We start from the raw sequence: 16,631 nt of genomic DNA, 5'->3' as shown, positions 1-16,631 counted from the left end.
CGGCTTAAATGCTACATGGGAGCCTCGTTCTGACTTCTCCAGATTCAGTCTTTTGCTCAAACCCAAGCCTATGCCTCTCAGAGCTAGAGACCGGCTACTCTTGTCTCTGGTTATCCTTCCTCACACCTACAACCAAGCCAAGAGATAGAGCCCACACTTCGGTACACTTTGTTAAACATTCTACATTTCTTAAAATAAAGAATAGTCTTTTCATTTGGTATTAAAATTAATGATGCTTTGGGGCATGTCTAGCGAACCATCTTGCTTCTTGTCTTCCTGTCTAGACTAACAGTTCTCAACCTGTGGGTCACTACCCTTCCGCAGGGGTTGCATATCAGATATTTACATTCTGATTCATAACAGCAGCAAAACTACAGTTATGAAGTAGCAACAACATGGGGTTGGCGAGATGGCTCAGCGGGTAAGAGCACTGACTGCTCTTCCGAAGGTCCTGAGTTCGGATCCCAGCAACCACATGGTGGCTCACAACCACCCGTAATGAGATCTGACGCCCTCTTCTGGTACGTCTGAAGACAGCTACAGCGTATTATGCCAGAGCGAGCTGGGCCATCCTGAGATCAATTCCCAGCAACTACATGATGGCTCATGGCCATCTGTATAGCTACAGTGTACTCATACACATAAAATAAAATAAATAAATAAATAAATCATTTCATGCTTGGAGGTCGCCACAGCGTGAAGAAACTGTATTACAGGATCTTCAGCGTTAGGGAGGCTGAGAGCCGCTGTGCTAGAGGGAGGTCGCCACAGCGTGAAGAACTGTATTACAGGAGCTTCACATTAGGGAGGCTGAGAGCCGCTGCTCCAGATGGAGGTCATGATCCCCATCATCAAAACAATTACCTAACTAAATAGGACCCCAAACTTTCAAGAGGACCTTTGAAGATTTCTAACTGTTAGTGTGCATTGCATATGTGCAAACAAGCATGCAAGACAATCAACTCTAATTCCAGTTCGTTCTGGCCAGACTGGAAGGTGCTTCTCCATCAGGGCCAGCATGGACTTTCTGCACGTCTTGACACAGAGCCCCATCTTCCCATTGTATAAGCCTTTCACACAACACATAGCCACAGTGCCATCCAGACATATCTGTCCTACCCACCTCAAGAGGAACATGTGTTTTAAGATCTTCTTCCTTGTTTCCCACATTTTAGAGTGTGCTTAAGAACAATGAAGAAGCCAAAGATTCGATTTATATCTTAAAATTGTGAACTTGTCATCAGTTATTGAAAGGTCTCACACCATGATAAACTGCTTAACCACTTTCTTTCTGGAAAGGTTAGATATCTGTGACATCAACCTTGTTTTGTCCTTTTCAACTTGCTCTTCCTGTTTGAAAACTGACATGGAGTTCTGAAGCGATTACAGAGATAAGTGTTGTTAAAAAGTTCAGCGGAGTTTGACTCGGTTGCATTTTCATCTATTGGCTTACAACTTTGAACATACTCTTTTTCAGGCAAGGTCTTCATTGACATATTGATACATTCAGGAGTTGGAGTCAGTGAACTCACTCATTAGGTAATTAGTTAATTCACTTCCTGCTTCAGTTAACCTCTCTCTCCTCTCTGCTGTTAACATTTCTTTAAAGGAGCCAAACATTCCCTTGAGTTACTGTTCCATGTTATACAGGCTACAATGGCAAAGTCACAACATCACAATGTAATTAAAAAATAACTTCCTGAATAAAAGCTACAAATTTAAGCCAATATAAACGTGTCTGGGTGCTCCCTCTTAGTATCACCCCAGGGCGTGGTGCTGCACAGCTGGGGAACTGAGCTAATCAGTGCTGAAAAGTGAGTTTTGCTTCATAGCATCTCAGAAACTGTCAAACGGGGCTTTTAACCCAACCCGTGCTTACAGACATCGAGATGCAGATACTGTGAGAGAGAGACTTCACGGGTAGCAGACTTACAAGACGCAGAGAGCGTTGGTGTGGGATTTTTTTTTTTTTACATCTTGTGCATTAGTAGTGTAAGTGGTCAGAAGTGGGAAGGCCTTTATAAAATGGAATCGCTTCTTCATTGCTCTTTTCCACCTCAGAGGGGTCATTTCGAGGAAAGTTGTTGGAAATGTTCCACAATGCTCTATTTATCCGTGGAGAACTAGGACTGTCTCTTCCACACGGTGACTGATCTCCCTCTAATTATCTAAATATTGGCACCCAAGTGCGGGGCTTGAGCCTTCCAAGGAACATTGAGTTCAGCTTCTCAACACTCAAATAACTATGCTCAGAACACTGCTTAACTGACATGAAGTTGTACATTCAGTACCCGCTGTTTGACTTGGCTGCTATGTTTCCTAGCTGATGCCACTCAACACATTCAGTCCCTCACGCATCAGCCATGCAGCATCCAGCCAGCTCACATCTAGGATGAGTGGACAATCTCTAAGCCACACATGCTTCATACATCCAAGAGAACAATCTCGTTACCATAGAAAGATCTCACCAGTTAATCAGAGAGGGGATTGCTTTATTCTCGGGCTTGGGGTAAAATGAGACAGAGCCAGATTGAGGAAAAGAGGCAGAGAGAGGCAACAAAGTGTATTGCTAGGCACAGTGACTTGCCGTAGAGAAACACCAAGCTTCCGTGGAGAGAGGGGATGCGGACAGCAGTGTTCTCTGAGCCACGTCTCTCACTGTTTGTGTATTTCTGCTACAGCACCGACTCTGAGGACTGTGGTGTTCATTGCATTAGACACTTCTCTGATATTACATGGCTATAAACAAGTTATTTCTCCTAGAATGTCTAAAGCTTGCCCGGTCCTCTCCTTTAGTATTTATTATTTCCACCATGCTGTTTTTTCTTATCTCCCCATTGACTATAAACTCCATAACTACTGGTCTCTCACCAACAGTACTTGACTCCAAGCACTGAAGTAGTGGAGATTATATTTGCATTGATTGAATACATTTTTCAATGGATTCAAGAAATGCATCACCAAATATTCATTGTACCGTAACAATACTTGTTACTGAGAGGCGTAGTGGGAAATCTGAAAGATGTGACCAGCATTTGAGCAGTCCAAATCCTGCGAGGATTCCTGTTCCATGTTGGGTATGGATATTTCCAAAAGGCACCGGAATCGCCAGAGGCTTGAGTATAACAAACTGTATTACGAACCCTCGGCACAGCAGCCGTTGTTAAGTTCCCAGAGGTGTCTGAATATGCAACTGAAGTTGACAGTGACGGGAACTGTGTGACACTGCCATTCTTGTTATCTCTCTCAAATTTAATAACACACATTGCTGGACCACTTTCTCCACAAATACAGATGCAAGTCCTGCACACGGTGGATGCCTCTCAGGAACAAATCCATTCTCACTACTACCATATTTTTAGTGTTGCATAAAGTATCCTAGAAATGTTCAACATAACAATTTTGGTGTCTGTAACAGTTTCCAACTATTAAGCAGATAATACAACTTTTACCCTTTTCTCATCCTGCAGGTTCTTTTTCTTTTCCCGTTTGTAGCATTTTTATCCATCATCTCATTTCATACATTTATACAGAGTATTCTGATCATATCCATCTCCTATTATCCCCCTCCATCTCCTCCTGGGACCACTCACCCCAGCATCCTCCCAACATCACGTTCTCCTTGAGTCAGATCGGTGCTGCTCATATGCACACGGGTGTGTGGAGCCATCCATAGGGCTGCCTTCTCATGACCTGATCCCCAATGAATAGTGACTCCCCCTTAGCCTTCTCTATACTATAAAGAAAAATATTTTTTAAAAGAGTAGAAGTCCTTTAAGAGTGCAGGCCTTACTGAGAGGCTCTGACAGTACCTGACTAATACAGATGTAGAGGCTCACAGCCATCCATTGGACTGAGTACAGGGTCCCCAATGAAGCAGCTAGAGAAAGGACCCAAGGAGCTGAAGGGTTTGCAGCCCCTTAGGACGAACAACAATATGAACTAACTAGTACTCTCAGAACTCCCAGGAACTAAACCACCAACCAAGGAGTACACATGGTGGGACTCATGGCTCCAGCAGCATATGTATAGCAGAGGATGGCCTAGTTGGTCATCAGTGGGAGGAGAGGCCCTTCGCCCTGTGAAGGTTCTATGCCCCTATGTAAGGGAATGCCAGGACCAGGAAGCAGGAGAGGGTGGAGTGGTGAGCATGGGAGGGGGGAGGGAACAGGGTTTTTTTTTCTTGTTTTTTGTTTTTATTTTATTTTTTTCAGAGGGGAAACTGGGGAAGGAGATATCATATGACATGTAAATAAAGAAAATATCTAATAAAAAAAAGAAGAAAAAGAGTGCATGTCTTTCAATTACAGCATCACATACAACACAGGACACAACTGGCAAGCAGCCATCCTACTAACAGCTTAGCCAGCTGGATTTATGTTTCACCAATCTTCAGGTGATGATAACTAAGGTGAGTTGTGCCATGGAAATACAGAACAACCGAGAGACAACAGGAAAGCCAGTTGACCCAGCTTCCACATCATCTCTAGAGCACTAACGACATATCCCGACTTTCTGCTGGAAGTAATGGTCGATGAGCTATGTTTTGACATTTGGGATAGTCACATTTAGAAGATGGTAAATATGGGGAAAATGTACATTTCTGGCTATGCTGTGCAAGTGCCCCGCTGAACCGCTACAACGGTGATCTTCTCCCATTTGAAAGCAGGTGACGTTCATGGCTACACCACTCCACTGACCTTTAGAGAGCTTGTGTGGCTCAACTGTAAAAGGCAAGAACAGCAAGAAGTAGGAGAACTCCTTCCTCAAACAATGGCATGTGGGGGCTGCTGGGGGCGATTGCTGGGCTGGGAAGGAATGATGGGGGTGGGGGAAGATGGGGGTTAGGTGTGTAAGACAGCAGCCTCAGCCATTTCACAATGGGCAATGTAGGGACAACTGTGAAGAAGGAATTTAATCAACCAGAGGTAAAAAACAAAACAAAACAAAACTAAACTAAACTAAAAACTAAATCCAGTAATTAAAACCAATGGTGTCCTTGGAAGAAAAGGCTAGACAAACAGACTACAATCATGTCTTCAGATTTAAAACTAACTGACATGACCCTCACAATCTCTGACCATAAGGGACAGCCTATTCACTACCAAGGGAGACCACCAGTTAAAAGAAAAACTGGGTTTTGTTCTTACTTTAAACACACAACACACACACACACACACACACATACACACACAATATGTAGTGAATGTAGGAAAAGCTAAAACTCATCAGATTGTTCCCATCCATGTATAAACTCCGGTCATAGTCCCTCCCTCTCCTTCTTACCTTTCCTGCCCATGCCCCTGGTCTCCTTTCTTCCCTTATAGCCTACGTCAATGTTCATGTCATCTTTTCAGGCTCTCTCTAAAAAAGAGAACATATGATACTTGTCTCTCCAAATTTATTTTTATTTCACTTGACAGGATGAACTCTAGCTCTATCCATTTCCCTAGAAACCACATGATTTAATTCCTCATTGCATCTCAATATCCCATTGTGTGCATGTGCCAAATGTGTACACAGGCATATGTCCATTTCACAGGCACCTATCCTGATGCTACAATTTGGTTGTTGTGGCAAACATAGGTGCTCAGGTGTTTATTCACAAACTTTGATTCCTTTGGGTATATACACTCGGCAGTTGTAAGTTTGATCACATAGTAGTTCTTTATTTAATTTTATTTTGTTTATTGTCTGTATATGCCCAAGTGAGTACCTGTGCAGATATGTGCATGTGTGTGGAATATATGCCATGAGTTGGGTGTGGAAGTTAGAGAAAAAACAGGCAGGAATCAGTTCTCTCCTGCCACCATGTAGCTCCTGGAATTAAACTCAGGATACGGAGTTGGTGGCACATTTGCCCATGAGCCATCTGGCTAATCTGAGTAGTTGTATGTTAAATCTTTGAGTCACCTCCACTCTGGTTTCCACAGCATCTATGTCCTGGGCTTCTGCCTCCTGTAATTGGGACAGATAACAGCTAGGCATTTTCTGCCCGACACTCTTCTTTTCTTTCACTCACAGTTATCTCTGAAATACTGCTGAGTATGCACAGAGGGCCATAAAGACAGTATGAGAACATGCCATTGTTAGCAAATACTGTATGAGCGAAATCCCCAGAGAGACGCCTCTGATAGATGCTATCAGAGATGTCAGAGAGGTCTGCAGAGCGCAGCTCAGACGGTGACTGTTGGTTGGGTCAGAGACTAGCTGGGCTTTTTCTATCACAGTATTGTTCTCCCCCATATTCAGAAATAAACAAGTCTCTCAAATGACTTTCCGAGAGACAAATGTGCTTTATCACAAAGCACCGACTGCAGCAATGACAGACATATCTGTTTACATCAGGGCCAACCTGAAAACCTTGCCCTGAGTGGATAGAATCGCCATGGGACTTCACTGTTGAACCTTTCTGTGTCCTCTGCAGGTTTGCTTGATGACAACGAACACAGTTATTGACCCTTCAGTCTTTTCAGTGGCCCAGTGAATGACTTAAAGGCAATGATGAGATCGTAAGTCTGAGAGTGTTAGAGGAGACATGGAGTTTACCCTCTCCTCTCCTGTTAGCTTGCTTGCTCGGAACACCACAAATTACTGGTAGTTATCACTTCACGTGACCTCCAGATGTTAGCCATGCAGCTGGCAGAACCAGCCTCCAACAGGAGCAGCAAGGCAATTCTTAGCCTACATGATCATTTCAATAACCATAGACATTGTTCTGCTGCTCAACTCTACCTATGTGATACGAAACTCCCGTGGGAGCTGTGTGAACAAGGAACCTTCCTGCAGGGAAAGCCGGCTTAAAAGCTATCAGGCGCACAGCAACACTTTATTTTATATAGAGAAGAAACAAATAAATGGATGAAAACTAATTGTTTTATCCTTTAAGGATTTACGTATTTTGTATTTCTGATTCTGTGTCTATGATCTGGACAAGTGGATTTCAATGTGTGGATCATGACCCCTTTGGGGGTCTATCAAGCCCTTTTACAGGCGGCACCTAAAACCATAGGAAAATACATATATTTACATTATGCCAGAGTAGCAAAATTATGGATATAAACTAGCAGTGAAAACAATTTTATGGTTGGGGGGGTCACCACAACATGAGAAACTGTATTAAAGGGTTTCATCATTAGAAAGGTTGAGAACCATTGATCTAGACAGAGGCAGAGGCAAGTGGAGCTCTCTGAATTTAAGCCCAGCTTGGTCTATACAGCAAGCTCATATCTTACTGTCTCTGCTAATTGATGGACAGTCTTTGGGAGTTCTTTATATAATATAGTCAAAATAAACTGAAATTATTTTGACCTAAAATCAATCATGGATGCAGTTCATATTTGCTATTAGGAAAACTAAATCCTGCATGCTCATGAAAATGAAGCTACTGTTTTAATGACCTTCTTGACCTATTATTAAAAGCAGGAAATACTAGGGTAGTCCATGGATAGCATTTTTTGATAGGAAGATGTGAGACAATATTTTTATTAGCATTAACCCACTGTCTTCTTAGGAAGCATTAAACATTTATATGCTTTTGGACCAGCCCTAAGAAGAATGTACAAGTGTTAGAAGACAGAAATGATCAGGGAGTATTGGCCCACACCTCAATCCCAATAACAGGCAGGTTTAGAGAGAGAATAGAAATTGTAGGTCAGGCTGCACTGTGTAGAGAGAGACACAAAAACACAGACACACAAAGAGAATGAAAGAGAAGAGGAAAAGAGAAAGGGGGGAGGGAAGGAGGGAGGAGGAAATAAAAGAGACAAAATTGGGAGGAGAGAGAGGAAGCTAGAACAGAGGATGGGAGAGGTGAGAGAGAGGGAAGGGGATAGAGAGGGGAGAGGAAGATGGAAAGAGCTGGCGAGGAGCTAAGAGAAGGAGAGGACAGGACAGGGAAGGGGAGGGAAGAGAAGAAAAGAGGATGAGAAGGGGAGGGAAGGAGGAGAGGGGATGAGATCTCAGTTTTCAAAGTCATCACTGATACAAACTGCAACAAGCAGTTGAGCTTGCTACTTAAGGTTCCAAAAGCTAGCCTTCAGATTTTCTACCAGCGTGCAGTGTATACATTTACCAAATAATTAATAAAAACGCTATGTTGGGTAAAAATTAATTTGGTAAAAATACAAAAATTAAAACATATCAAGTGGTGCGTTTATTTATTTTTTGCGTTTTATTTTGACGCAGCTCTAAGGATCAGAGGCTTTAACTGCTTGTCTACTAAACATTCCAGGATGCTTTCAGGTAGCTACACTGACCTTGTTGTCACACAGCTACATTGTTGGTAAACAAACAAAAGACAACCAATGCAGGTACAGAAGGTAGATCATAAAGAAAATGGGCAAGGCTGGGGGCGGAGACAGAGGTGGGCAGAGGTCTGTGAGTTCAAGATCAGCCTGGTCTACAGAGTGACTTTCAAGGCAGCCAGGGAAGCATGGTAAGACCCTGTCTCTGGAAGCAGAGGAGATGGCACACAGGCAGAGTGAGATGGAACAGAGAGCAGGAGGCAGGGCACCATATCCGGCCCACTGTTGGTGTACAGTGTAGCAAGAAGAGCAGGAGACAGGGCTACAGACACAACAGGGGAGATCAGCAGCACCCTGTTCCTAAAGAACATTTGGAAAACTGGTAACTGTTCCTGGCAGCAGAGGCATCGCGAAGGCGTATTTTAAAAATGTGATCCTGTACAGATCTTTTCATATAAACTGGACACTAGCGATAGCAAGACAAAAATCATCCCATGTGCATGTAGGAAAGTTACAGAAGTACATGAATAAAATTCATGTTATATCATAACTTGTAAGTCTTGAAAACTTAGACATAGGAGACACTATTTTGTTTTCTTAAAAGAAGGCTTTCCCATGAGAGGGACTTCACAGCCTCTCCACTCTGTGCTCGGGCTTGTTGAGGCTCTGTGTGTTCTATGAATTTTACTACTTCTGATACCCAAGAGATGGAGTCACACAGCATAAACTATCCTCTAGTGAACAACTTTAGAAATCTGTCCCCATGAGAGCATGTGACAAGTCTTACTTCCTTTTCCAAAGCTAAAGAACATCTCACTCTCATTCTCCTTTATCCATCTGTGGAGTTTTGTCTTCCTTCCAGCCTTTGGTTACTATGTATATAAATACGAATGGATACATATTTCTCAAAGACCCTCCTTTGAATTCTTTTAGACATCTAGCCTTACATTCACTTTCAATCCACACAAAGACTACTTGCTTTTTTAAAGTATATTTTATTGCATTAATTAATTAATTTATTAACTGTCTGTGTGGGTAGGGATACATACATAACCAAGGGTTACATGTGGGAAGTAGAGGAAAACTTGTGGCAGACCTTTTTTATTGGGGGGGGGGCACCATGGAGTTCCAGGAATCAAACACAAATCTGCAGCTTTGATGGCAAGCACCTTGACGCACTTAGCCATCACGCCGGCCTAAGAATGTCTACCTGCTTTTAAAGACTGAAATCACACCATTTCACAAAAAAGCAAATTATTTAAAACATAGTCTGAAAGAGGAACGGTATTGATTTGCCTTCGCAGTGAGAATCATCAACAGCTTCCAAAGCTTCCTTATCGTCTGAAGATACATTACGAGATCATAACCACATGTACAGGAAATCCACTGTCATATCCTCACATATACTGTTGTCATCTAGGGGGTCAATGGTACACACACACACACACACACACACACACCCCTCTGAAAGTAGTCCATGCTAGAATAAAATGAACAGCAGGGACTGCCATCAGATTGGCCATGCATTCTATAGTCTTCTTTTACACCTTTAGACATTACCATAGGAATAGTGGAGACAGCTGAACATGTGAGTTTTTCACAGTCCTAAAATCATTGGCTTGGTGAGGTTGTCAAGCCTGGTTCCCTTATCATGCAGCCAGAGAACACATCCAGCGAGACCCACGGCCTGTCTAATGGCACACAGCTGTCGTTCCTGAGAGGGACTAGAAATCCTTATTCCCATTACAGCATTTTAACATTCGTGTACTTACACAACTAGTAAACCAATGTGGCAGAGTGCGGAAGTCTGACCAGCACTGACAGTGACATGTCTTTCTGTTTTTCTTCCTTTTCTTATATTTAGTTTCTGGGATGCTACAGCTCCAGGGATTTATAGGATGAGACTCTCCCCTCAAGGGCCTGATTAGCAGTCACTGCAGCATCTGCCTCTGGATTGGAATGTCCACCAAGAGCTATCATTAGAGATGGCATAATAATCCTAGGCCATGTAGGGCAATACAGTGGATGGAGAGGTTGCTGGGAGCCTAGGCAGACTTAGAGGAGGAACTCAGGAATCTGAGAAGCATTCCTTAGGAAGTGACCACAAAGGACAACCTCTCTCCTAGGGTAGAGAAGAGCCATGAGGTAAGGTGAAGAGCAAGACTTGGATGCCCAGGTTAGACAGTGACTGAGCTGGGGGCCGCTGGCTAGGGCGCTTCTACTGTCCTCTGGTGCAGGATATTTGATCACACTGTGAACCCCAAGATTGTATTAGTTACTGAAAAAAAAAAACCCACTGTTTTTAGTTGTGGTGTGGCTCAGCCCTTAGCACACACCTTTAACCCCACTGGCTGGAATCCAGACCCATTCTTAATATACTCCTTTAATCCCAAACAATGAAGGTTAAGTTAGTTGGTAGAAGGAAGCACCCGTGTTTGAAGGTAATGACTAATTGAGTGGCAGACAAAGTGACCAATCAGAGAAAGATCTGACAAGACAAGTATGCCCATCTCTTGTGAGAGAGGAAAGGGAAGCTACTCAAGTGAGCAGCGCCGGCAGAGAAGAAAGGAAGGAGAGAGAGAAGCCAGAGTTCAGAAAGAACTAGAAGGGGTAAGCTCATTCAGCAGTAAGTCTCAGAGGCTGAAAACCTTCTAGGCCTAGATTAGATTGTATGGAGTCTAGGAACTTTCAGGACTAGGCCTCAGTTAGCAGACTAAGGCAGTAAGACTCTGAGACAATTAATACAGGAGAATAAAAGTTCCACTTACAATCCTCCCTAAGAGTCTGGGCACTGCTTCACCATTAACCACTCGAACTGATAATAATCGATCAGGACAACCCAGCAACACTCCAAGGCTTTACTTGAACAACTCCTCTCTCTCTCTCTCTCCTTTATCAACCCTTCCCAGCACAGTATATGATGCCCCCAGTGATTGAAAGAGAGAGGGACCTTGCACATCCAGAGAGTGCAGCGGTAGTGAGGAAGGGATGTCCACACATGCATGTGGAAGACCTAAACTCTAAAGCTTAAACCTAGCATGAAGGCAATGATAAAAGGTCCAGTCTCAGTCTCACAATAGTTTATTATTTGATAAGGATTAGAGCTTTAAGTTTTTCTTAGTTTCCCTCGTAACTGGGTAAAGGGGATTTGCTTTCCCAGTTTATAAAATGTATTAAGCCGCCTATGTCTGGGGCTTGCTGAGAAATATGTATTTATTTATGTATATCTGTGTTTTTGCAAAAGGCAGCAGTAGATAAATAACAACCAAGCTAGCGGGGTGGCTGAGCTGAATAAGGCAGGCAGTGTGTAATTCTGGCGACTCATTTGGAATCCATTTACAAATAGAAGGAGGCAACTTACTCTACCAAGTTGTCCCCTACATGTGTACTGTGACATACACACTAGCATGGTATTCACATACATGTGCCCAGTGATAAGAATAAGTAAAAATTAATAATTAGTTAATTAACAATCTCAACCAACAGAGAAGACAAATTCAGGCTAGTAAATGAGAGAAGGGGTGATTGACCGGATTTCATGTAACTGCCACCATCTCAAACATCAGATGCTGTACTCCAAGGGCGGGATCTTCACATGTTCTGTAAAGATAACACATTCACTTTAAAGAATTCCTAAATACAGCGCAGGAAATTAAGCCTTGACCTGGTATCTGCCACCACTCCCAGAGGTTGGTTGCTCCTGGGACTCAGAGATCTGCTGCCTGTGCCTCCCCAGTGCTGGGATTAAAGGTGAGTGCCACCACACCCCGCTTAACCTTGTATGCTTTTTTATCCCAATAGACACGAAAGTTTTTGAAAAATGAAAGACCGTTTTTCTTATTCCCGTTCTTTGCTTTAGTTGTGTGCTCTATGCTGGCATTTTTGGCCTATCATCACTGATGTTATCAAACAGGGTGATTGGACAGACTGGCTAAAAGCATATGAACGGCAACAAAGAAACAAGAAGTTGTAGGAAGAGGGAAAAAGTGGAGCAGGGACATGCTCCGTGGATATTCCCACCACCAATGCCACAGAGCAAAAGATCTGTCTTAAAAAGGGGCAGCCAAGACAGCCTGCAACCTAATTATATCTCAAAGTATGACGGGACCTGAAACAAACACAACCCCAACAGTGTGCCTACCAGGTGGCATCTCTAAGTACAGCAATAGAAACCCTTCTGTTGGTTCGTAACTATAGATGAAAGGGTCGGGAGCCATAGCTCCCCATTCAAGTCATAGAAAGATGAAAGAGCGCCGTGATTAGGTTCAGAAGAATCGGGCTCAGTCTAACAGGGGTTGTGACTCCAGGAAGGGTCAAGCTGCAGGTGAGAAGCCAAGCCCTACCCTGCAGGTAGGAATAGAAACCCTATTACCTACCTGCTGTGACTGACAGTCATCCATTTGGAGAAAGAGAGCCCAGGAAGTAACTGAGAGCTAAAGACATGCTCAAGGGATGTTAACATAGCTGGCGCTCTCCTTTTGCTATCTGCAGCCATGACGGAGCACTCTGACCAAAAGCAAGTCCGAGCAGCAAGGGCTTGTTTGGGCTTCGCTTCCAGGTCATAGTTCATCCTCCAGGAAGTCAGGTCAGAAACGCAAGCCGGAGTGGAAGCAGGAACCAGAGGGTAGGCTTCTGGGCTCATGTGTGGCCAGCTTCCTTACACAGCCCAGCATCACCTTCCCAGGGAATGGTGGTACATAGAGGCCTGGGCCCTCCGACAACAATCAGCCATCAAGACAATCTCCCACGGACATGCTCGCGGGCCACGGGTATCTAAGCGATTCCTCAGTCGAGTTTCCCCTCTCCCCAGGTGACTCTCTAGCTTGTTTCAAGTTGACCACAAAAACTAAGGAGAACAATTAGGGTATTTCCCATACTTCTGTGGGCCAGTGGGAGACGTGGGTGACGATTGAGAACCTCGGCCCTGGTGTGACACTCGTGTTAGTTAGCTCAGGCTCTACTGATGACTCTGGATTATGTTGAGGCAAGTTCCTTATCCAGTGAGCTAAGTTTGTCATGCATCGGTAGCAACAGTTCAGTTGTGAGAATTTACTTACGTTAGGGTTCAGCACCTCGAAAGGACTATGCACACAGGCCTGCGTTTTAAAACAGGAATACAGATGATGACGACAATGACGACGACGACGATAATGGCTACTAAATCATTCTGTTCTTGATTGACTGTCTCAAAGTTACAATGTAGGTCACAGCAAGGCTCTGCAGGAACGAATGAAGTGTGAGTGAGGAGTACCAGACTGTTCTTCTTGCCTGCCAGCTGAGTGCTCTCAAGAACTTTTGAAAGGAAGGTAGGTCTAGCGACCCCTGTTCTCTTCCCTCCCGTGGTCTGAGCAGAGATGGTGCTGCTGTCCTGAACTCAAAGGCTTCACGATGAGTATTCCCAGCAGCAGATCTGCAGGATACAGAGAACTGACATGGCCTCTCTTCAATCTAGCTAGCTAATAGGGCATTCTCACAACAGCACTGGTACAAAACTGTGATAGCATCGAGTGTATCTTAGCAACAGGCGATTCCTAGTATAAGCAGGCTTGCTACTCTGAGAAAAAAAAATATAATTTGTAATTGCTTAAATATGGTAGATATTACCATGTAGTTTAGTCACATGAACTCCCTCAGGGGTTGCTTTGTCCAGTTTTGCATGAAAAAAGAGACACTTGCTGTGGCTGCCGTCCTATTATTAAATTTTGCTTATGTTTAATATTTATGCAAAAGAAAATTTCATCCTTTCGCCTCATTAGACTTGTAGTGAAACAGTACAATAAAATTGACTGTTGTAGCCATTTTAAAAGGTAAAGTTTGGCCGGACAGTGGTGGTGCATGCCTTTAATCCCAGCTCTTGGGAGGCAGAGGCAGGTGGATTTCTGAGTTCGAGGCCAGCCTGGTCTACAGAGTGAGTTCCAGGACAGCCGGGGCTACACAGAGAAACCCTGTCTCGAAAAACCAAAAACAAACAAACAAAAAAAAAAAAGGTAAAGTTCGTGGCATTAAATAACTCAACAATTCAGGTAACAGTTATCACTGTCAATTTCCAGAAAGGTATCAATACTTTAAAAGGAAGATTTGCAGTGACGTCCCCTCCCTCCCCTCCCCACCCCCACCCCCCTGCTCCACACCCTGCCGTTGTCATCAACCCTGGTAAGGAAAACCTTCTTTTACTGCCTGTATTTTTATAAATTTGTTCACTCTAAGTAAGACACACGGATGGAGTCAGTTACTTTCTCCTTTTCTCTCTGGCTCTTTTAACTAACACAGTGTTTTCAAAGCTAGGCTATTTTGTACACGAATCAGAATTTGTCTTTGTTAGCAGTGACGTACTTACTGGTACACACATGCCACGTACCCGGTCCATCCGTATGGAGATGGACATGGGAGTTGTTTTCTCTTTTTTGGACAGTGATGTGGGAGCCTCTATCTAAGTACCTGATTTGTTATCTTTAGGGAGGGGATGTATCCAGAAATTGAAGCTGTGGGTCACTTAATCCCACACTTATTTTCACGTTACTTCCTGCTGTCATGAACCACGCACAACCAGCTTGTAATCATTTCCACCAATCATTGCCCACAGTTTTGCTAACAGCCATGCCAAGGAATGTGAAGTCCTAGCTCATTAAATTAGACCTCTCTGTTAACTATTAGAAAAAGAAACAGATCACAATTTCGGTAGATGTACCACAATCTAACTAGTACCCTCAGAGCTCCCAGGGTCTCAATCACCAACCAAGGACTGCACATGGTGGGTCTGATTGATCTGGCAGCACATGTATAGTAGAGGATTGCAAATTCGATCATCAATAGGAGGAGAGGACCTCGGCCCTGTAAAGGTTCTGTGTCCCAGTGTAGGGAGATGCCGGGGCCAAGAAGTGGGAGAGGGTGGGGTGGCAGGCATGGGGAGGGGAGAGGCAACAGGGGTTTGATTTTGTTGTTTTTGTTTGTTTCTTTGTTTGATTTTTGGAGGGGAAACTGGGAAAGGAGAAATTTACATGTAAATAAAGAAAAATATCTAAAAGGAAAAAAAAAAAGAAAGAAACACACACATACACACACAAAGAAATTATTTTATGGCTGGGTCACCCTGGGAGGCAGAGACAGGAGGATTTCTGAGTTCGAGGCTAGCCTTGTCTATAGAGTGAGTTCCAGGACAGCCAGGGCTACACAGAGAAACTCTGTCTCGAAAAAAAAAACAAACAAACAAAAACAAACAAACAAACTAAAAACTACGAACATCTGGTGCAAGCCCCAAAGTGGATGCTTATATAAAACATGGTTATATTTGTAAAAATTTAAAGACAGCAATAGTCCCCAAACGGGGTGGACCCTGAGCTTTAGAACTGCAGTTTAAAACCTGCAGCAAATTCTCGGGACAGAAGTCTATTCTCAGTCACGACCATGGAGGAACCTGATCTATGGAATGCGTTTCTCAGCAAAACACAGAGCAGCTCGCTCATCCTAAATCAGATTGAGGGGCAGGGCGCCAGGCGCCGCGCATGCGCACGCCCATGCTGGCGCCGCTCGCCTGGCGTGCGCGGCCCTGTGACGCTAGGGGCGTGGCCGCGCACTTTGCCTTCGCTCTTCCGCCATGGCTGCAGCCTCTGTCTCTGTGCACCTGCCGCGTTGTGTGGTGTCCCCGGCCGGGAGACACAGTGCCTCGCTGATCTTCCTGCACGGCTCAGGTGCATTACAGTCTCGTGGTCTCCGCCCCGCTCGCCACAGCTGGGAAGCACCTTCTTCGCGGTCCCCCAGAGCTCCCCAGGGTCCGGAGGAGCCTGCCACCTCCCCCAGGGTGTCCTCTTTCTTTCTTTGCGCCACCTCCTCGAGGGTGTCCTCTTTCCGTCCAGCAGTCACTTTCATCCTCTATCTTCCTTCGCTGGTGTCCTTGACCCCTCCACCCACAGCGTGGTCTTTCTGGCAGTCCTTCCCCAACCCCCAAGTTCAGGCACCAAGTCGATGTTAAGACTCCAGGGACTCCAGGCACATGGATGAACCGTGTTTTCAGGGTTGACCAGCAGTGATCTCACAGACATACACACACTGACCCCTGCTGCAGGTCACAAGCTGTCTGTCGTCTGCCTTTCCTGTGTCATAAAGAATTTTGACTCTCACAGTGAGCTTGGATCATGTTTACACTGTGTCCTTTATGCTTGGCACCATCAGCAGGTTTCCCATGCGCTCCCCACCTGTCTTTTTTGATGATCCACCACCCAGGTTTCCCTTTTTGCCCTCTCATGGAGTCTCCGGGGTAAGTATAAAGTCAGCTTCATTTAGGGAGCACTCTTAGAGGAGAAAACCAAAAATCCCTGTCTTAATCCTTGCCTTCACTGTGCTAGGTCGGCCCAGGGAAAGTTCCCAGGAAAGGGAAAAATTTTTTTT

General features: G+C 44.3%; 1 protein-coding gene across 4 annotated transcripts in view; it reads left to right on the top strand.

The window, feature by feature from the left end:
- The first annotated feature begins 15,792 nt into the window (after positions 1-15,792).
- The window catches only part of Lyplal1 (lysophospholipase like 1), a 48,899-nt gene continuing 48,060 nt past the window's right edge, over positions 15,793-16,631 (top strand). For 2 of the 4 annotated variants that reach the window (XM_031337969.1, XM_031337960.1), the window contains exon 1: positions 15,793-15,934. In XM_031337969.1, coding sequence (XP_031193829.1) covers positions 15,841-15,934 — 94 coding nt within the window. In that variant the 5' untranslated portion in view covers positions 15,793-15,840. The other 2 variants (XM_031337979.1, XM_031337987.1) reach the window with 2 other exon arrangements.

This window comes from Mastomys coucha, unplaced genomic scaffold (assembly GCF_008632895.1).
Source record: "Mastomys coucha isolate ucsf_1 unplaced genomic scaffold, UCSF_Mcou_1 pScaffold1, whole genome shotgun sequence".
NCBI classification, from domain to species: domain Eukaryota; kingdom Metazoa; phylum Chordata; class Mammalia; order Rodentia; family Muridae; genus Mastomys; species Mastomys coucha.
The sequence above is the reverse complement of the archived record's forward strand: the minus strand, read 5'-3'. Positions and strand labels throughout refer to the sequence as shown.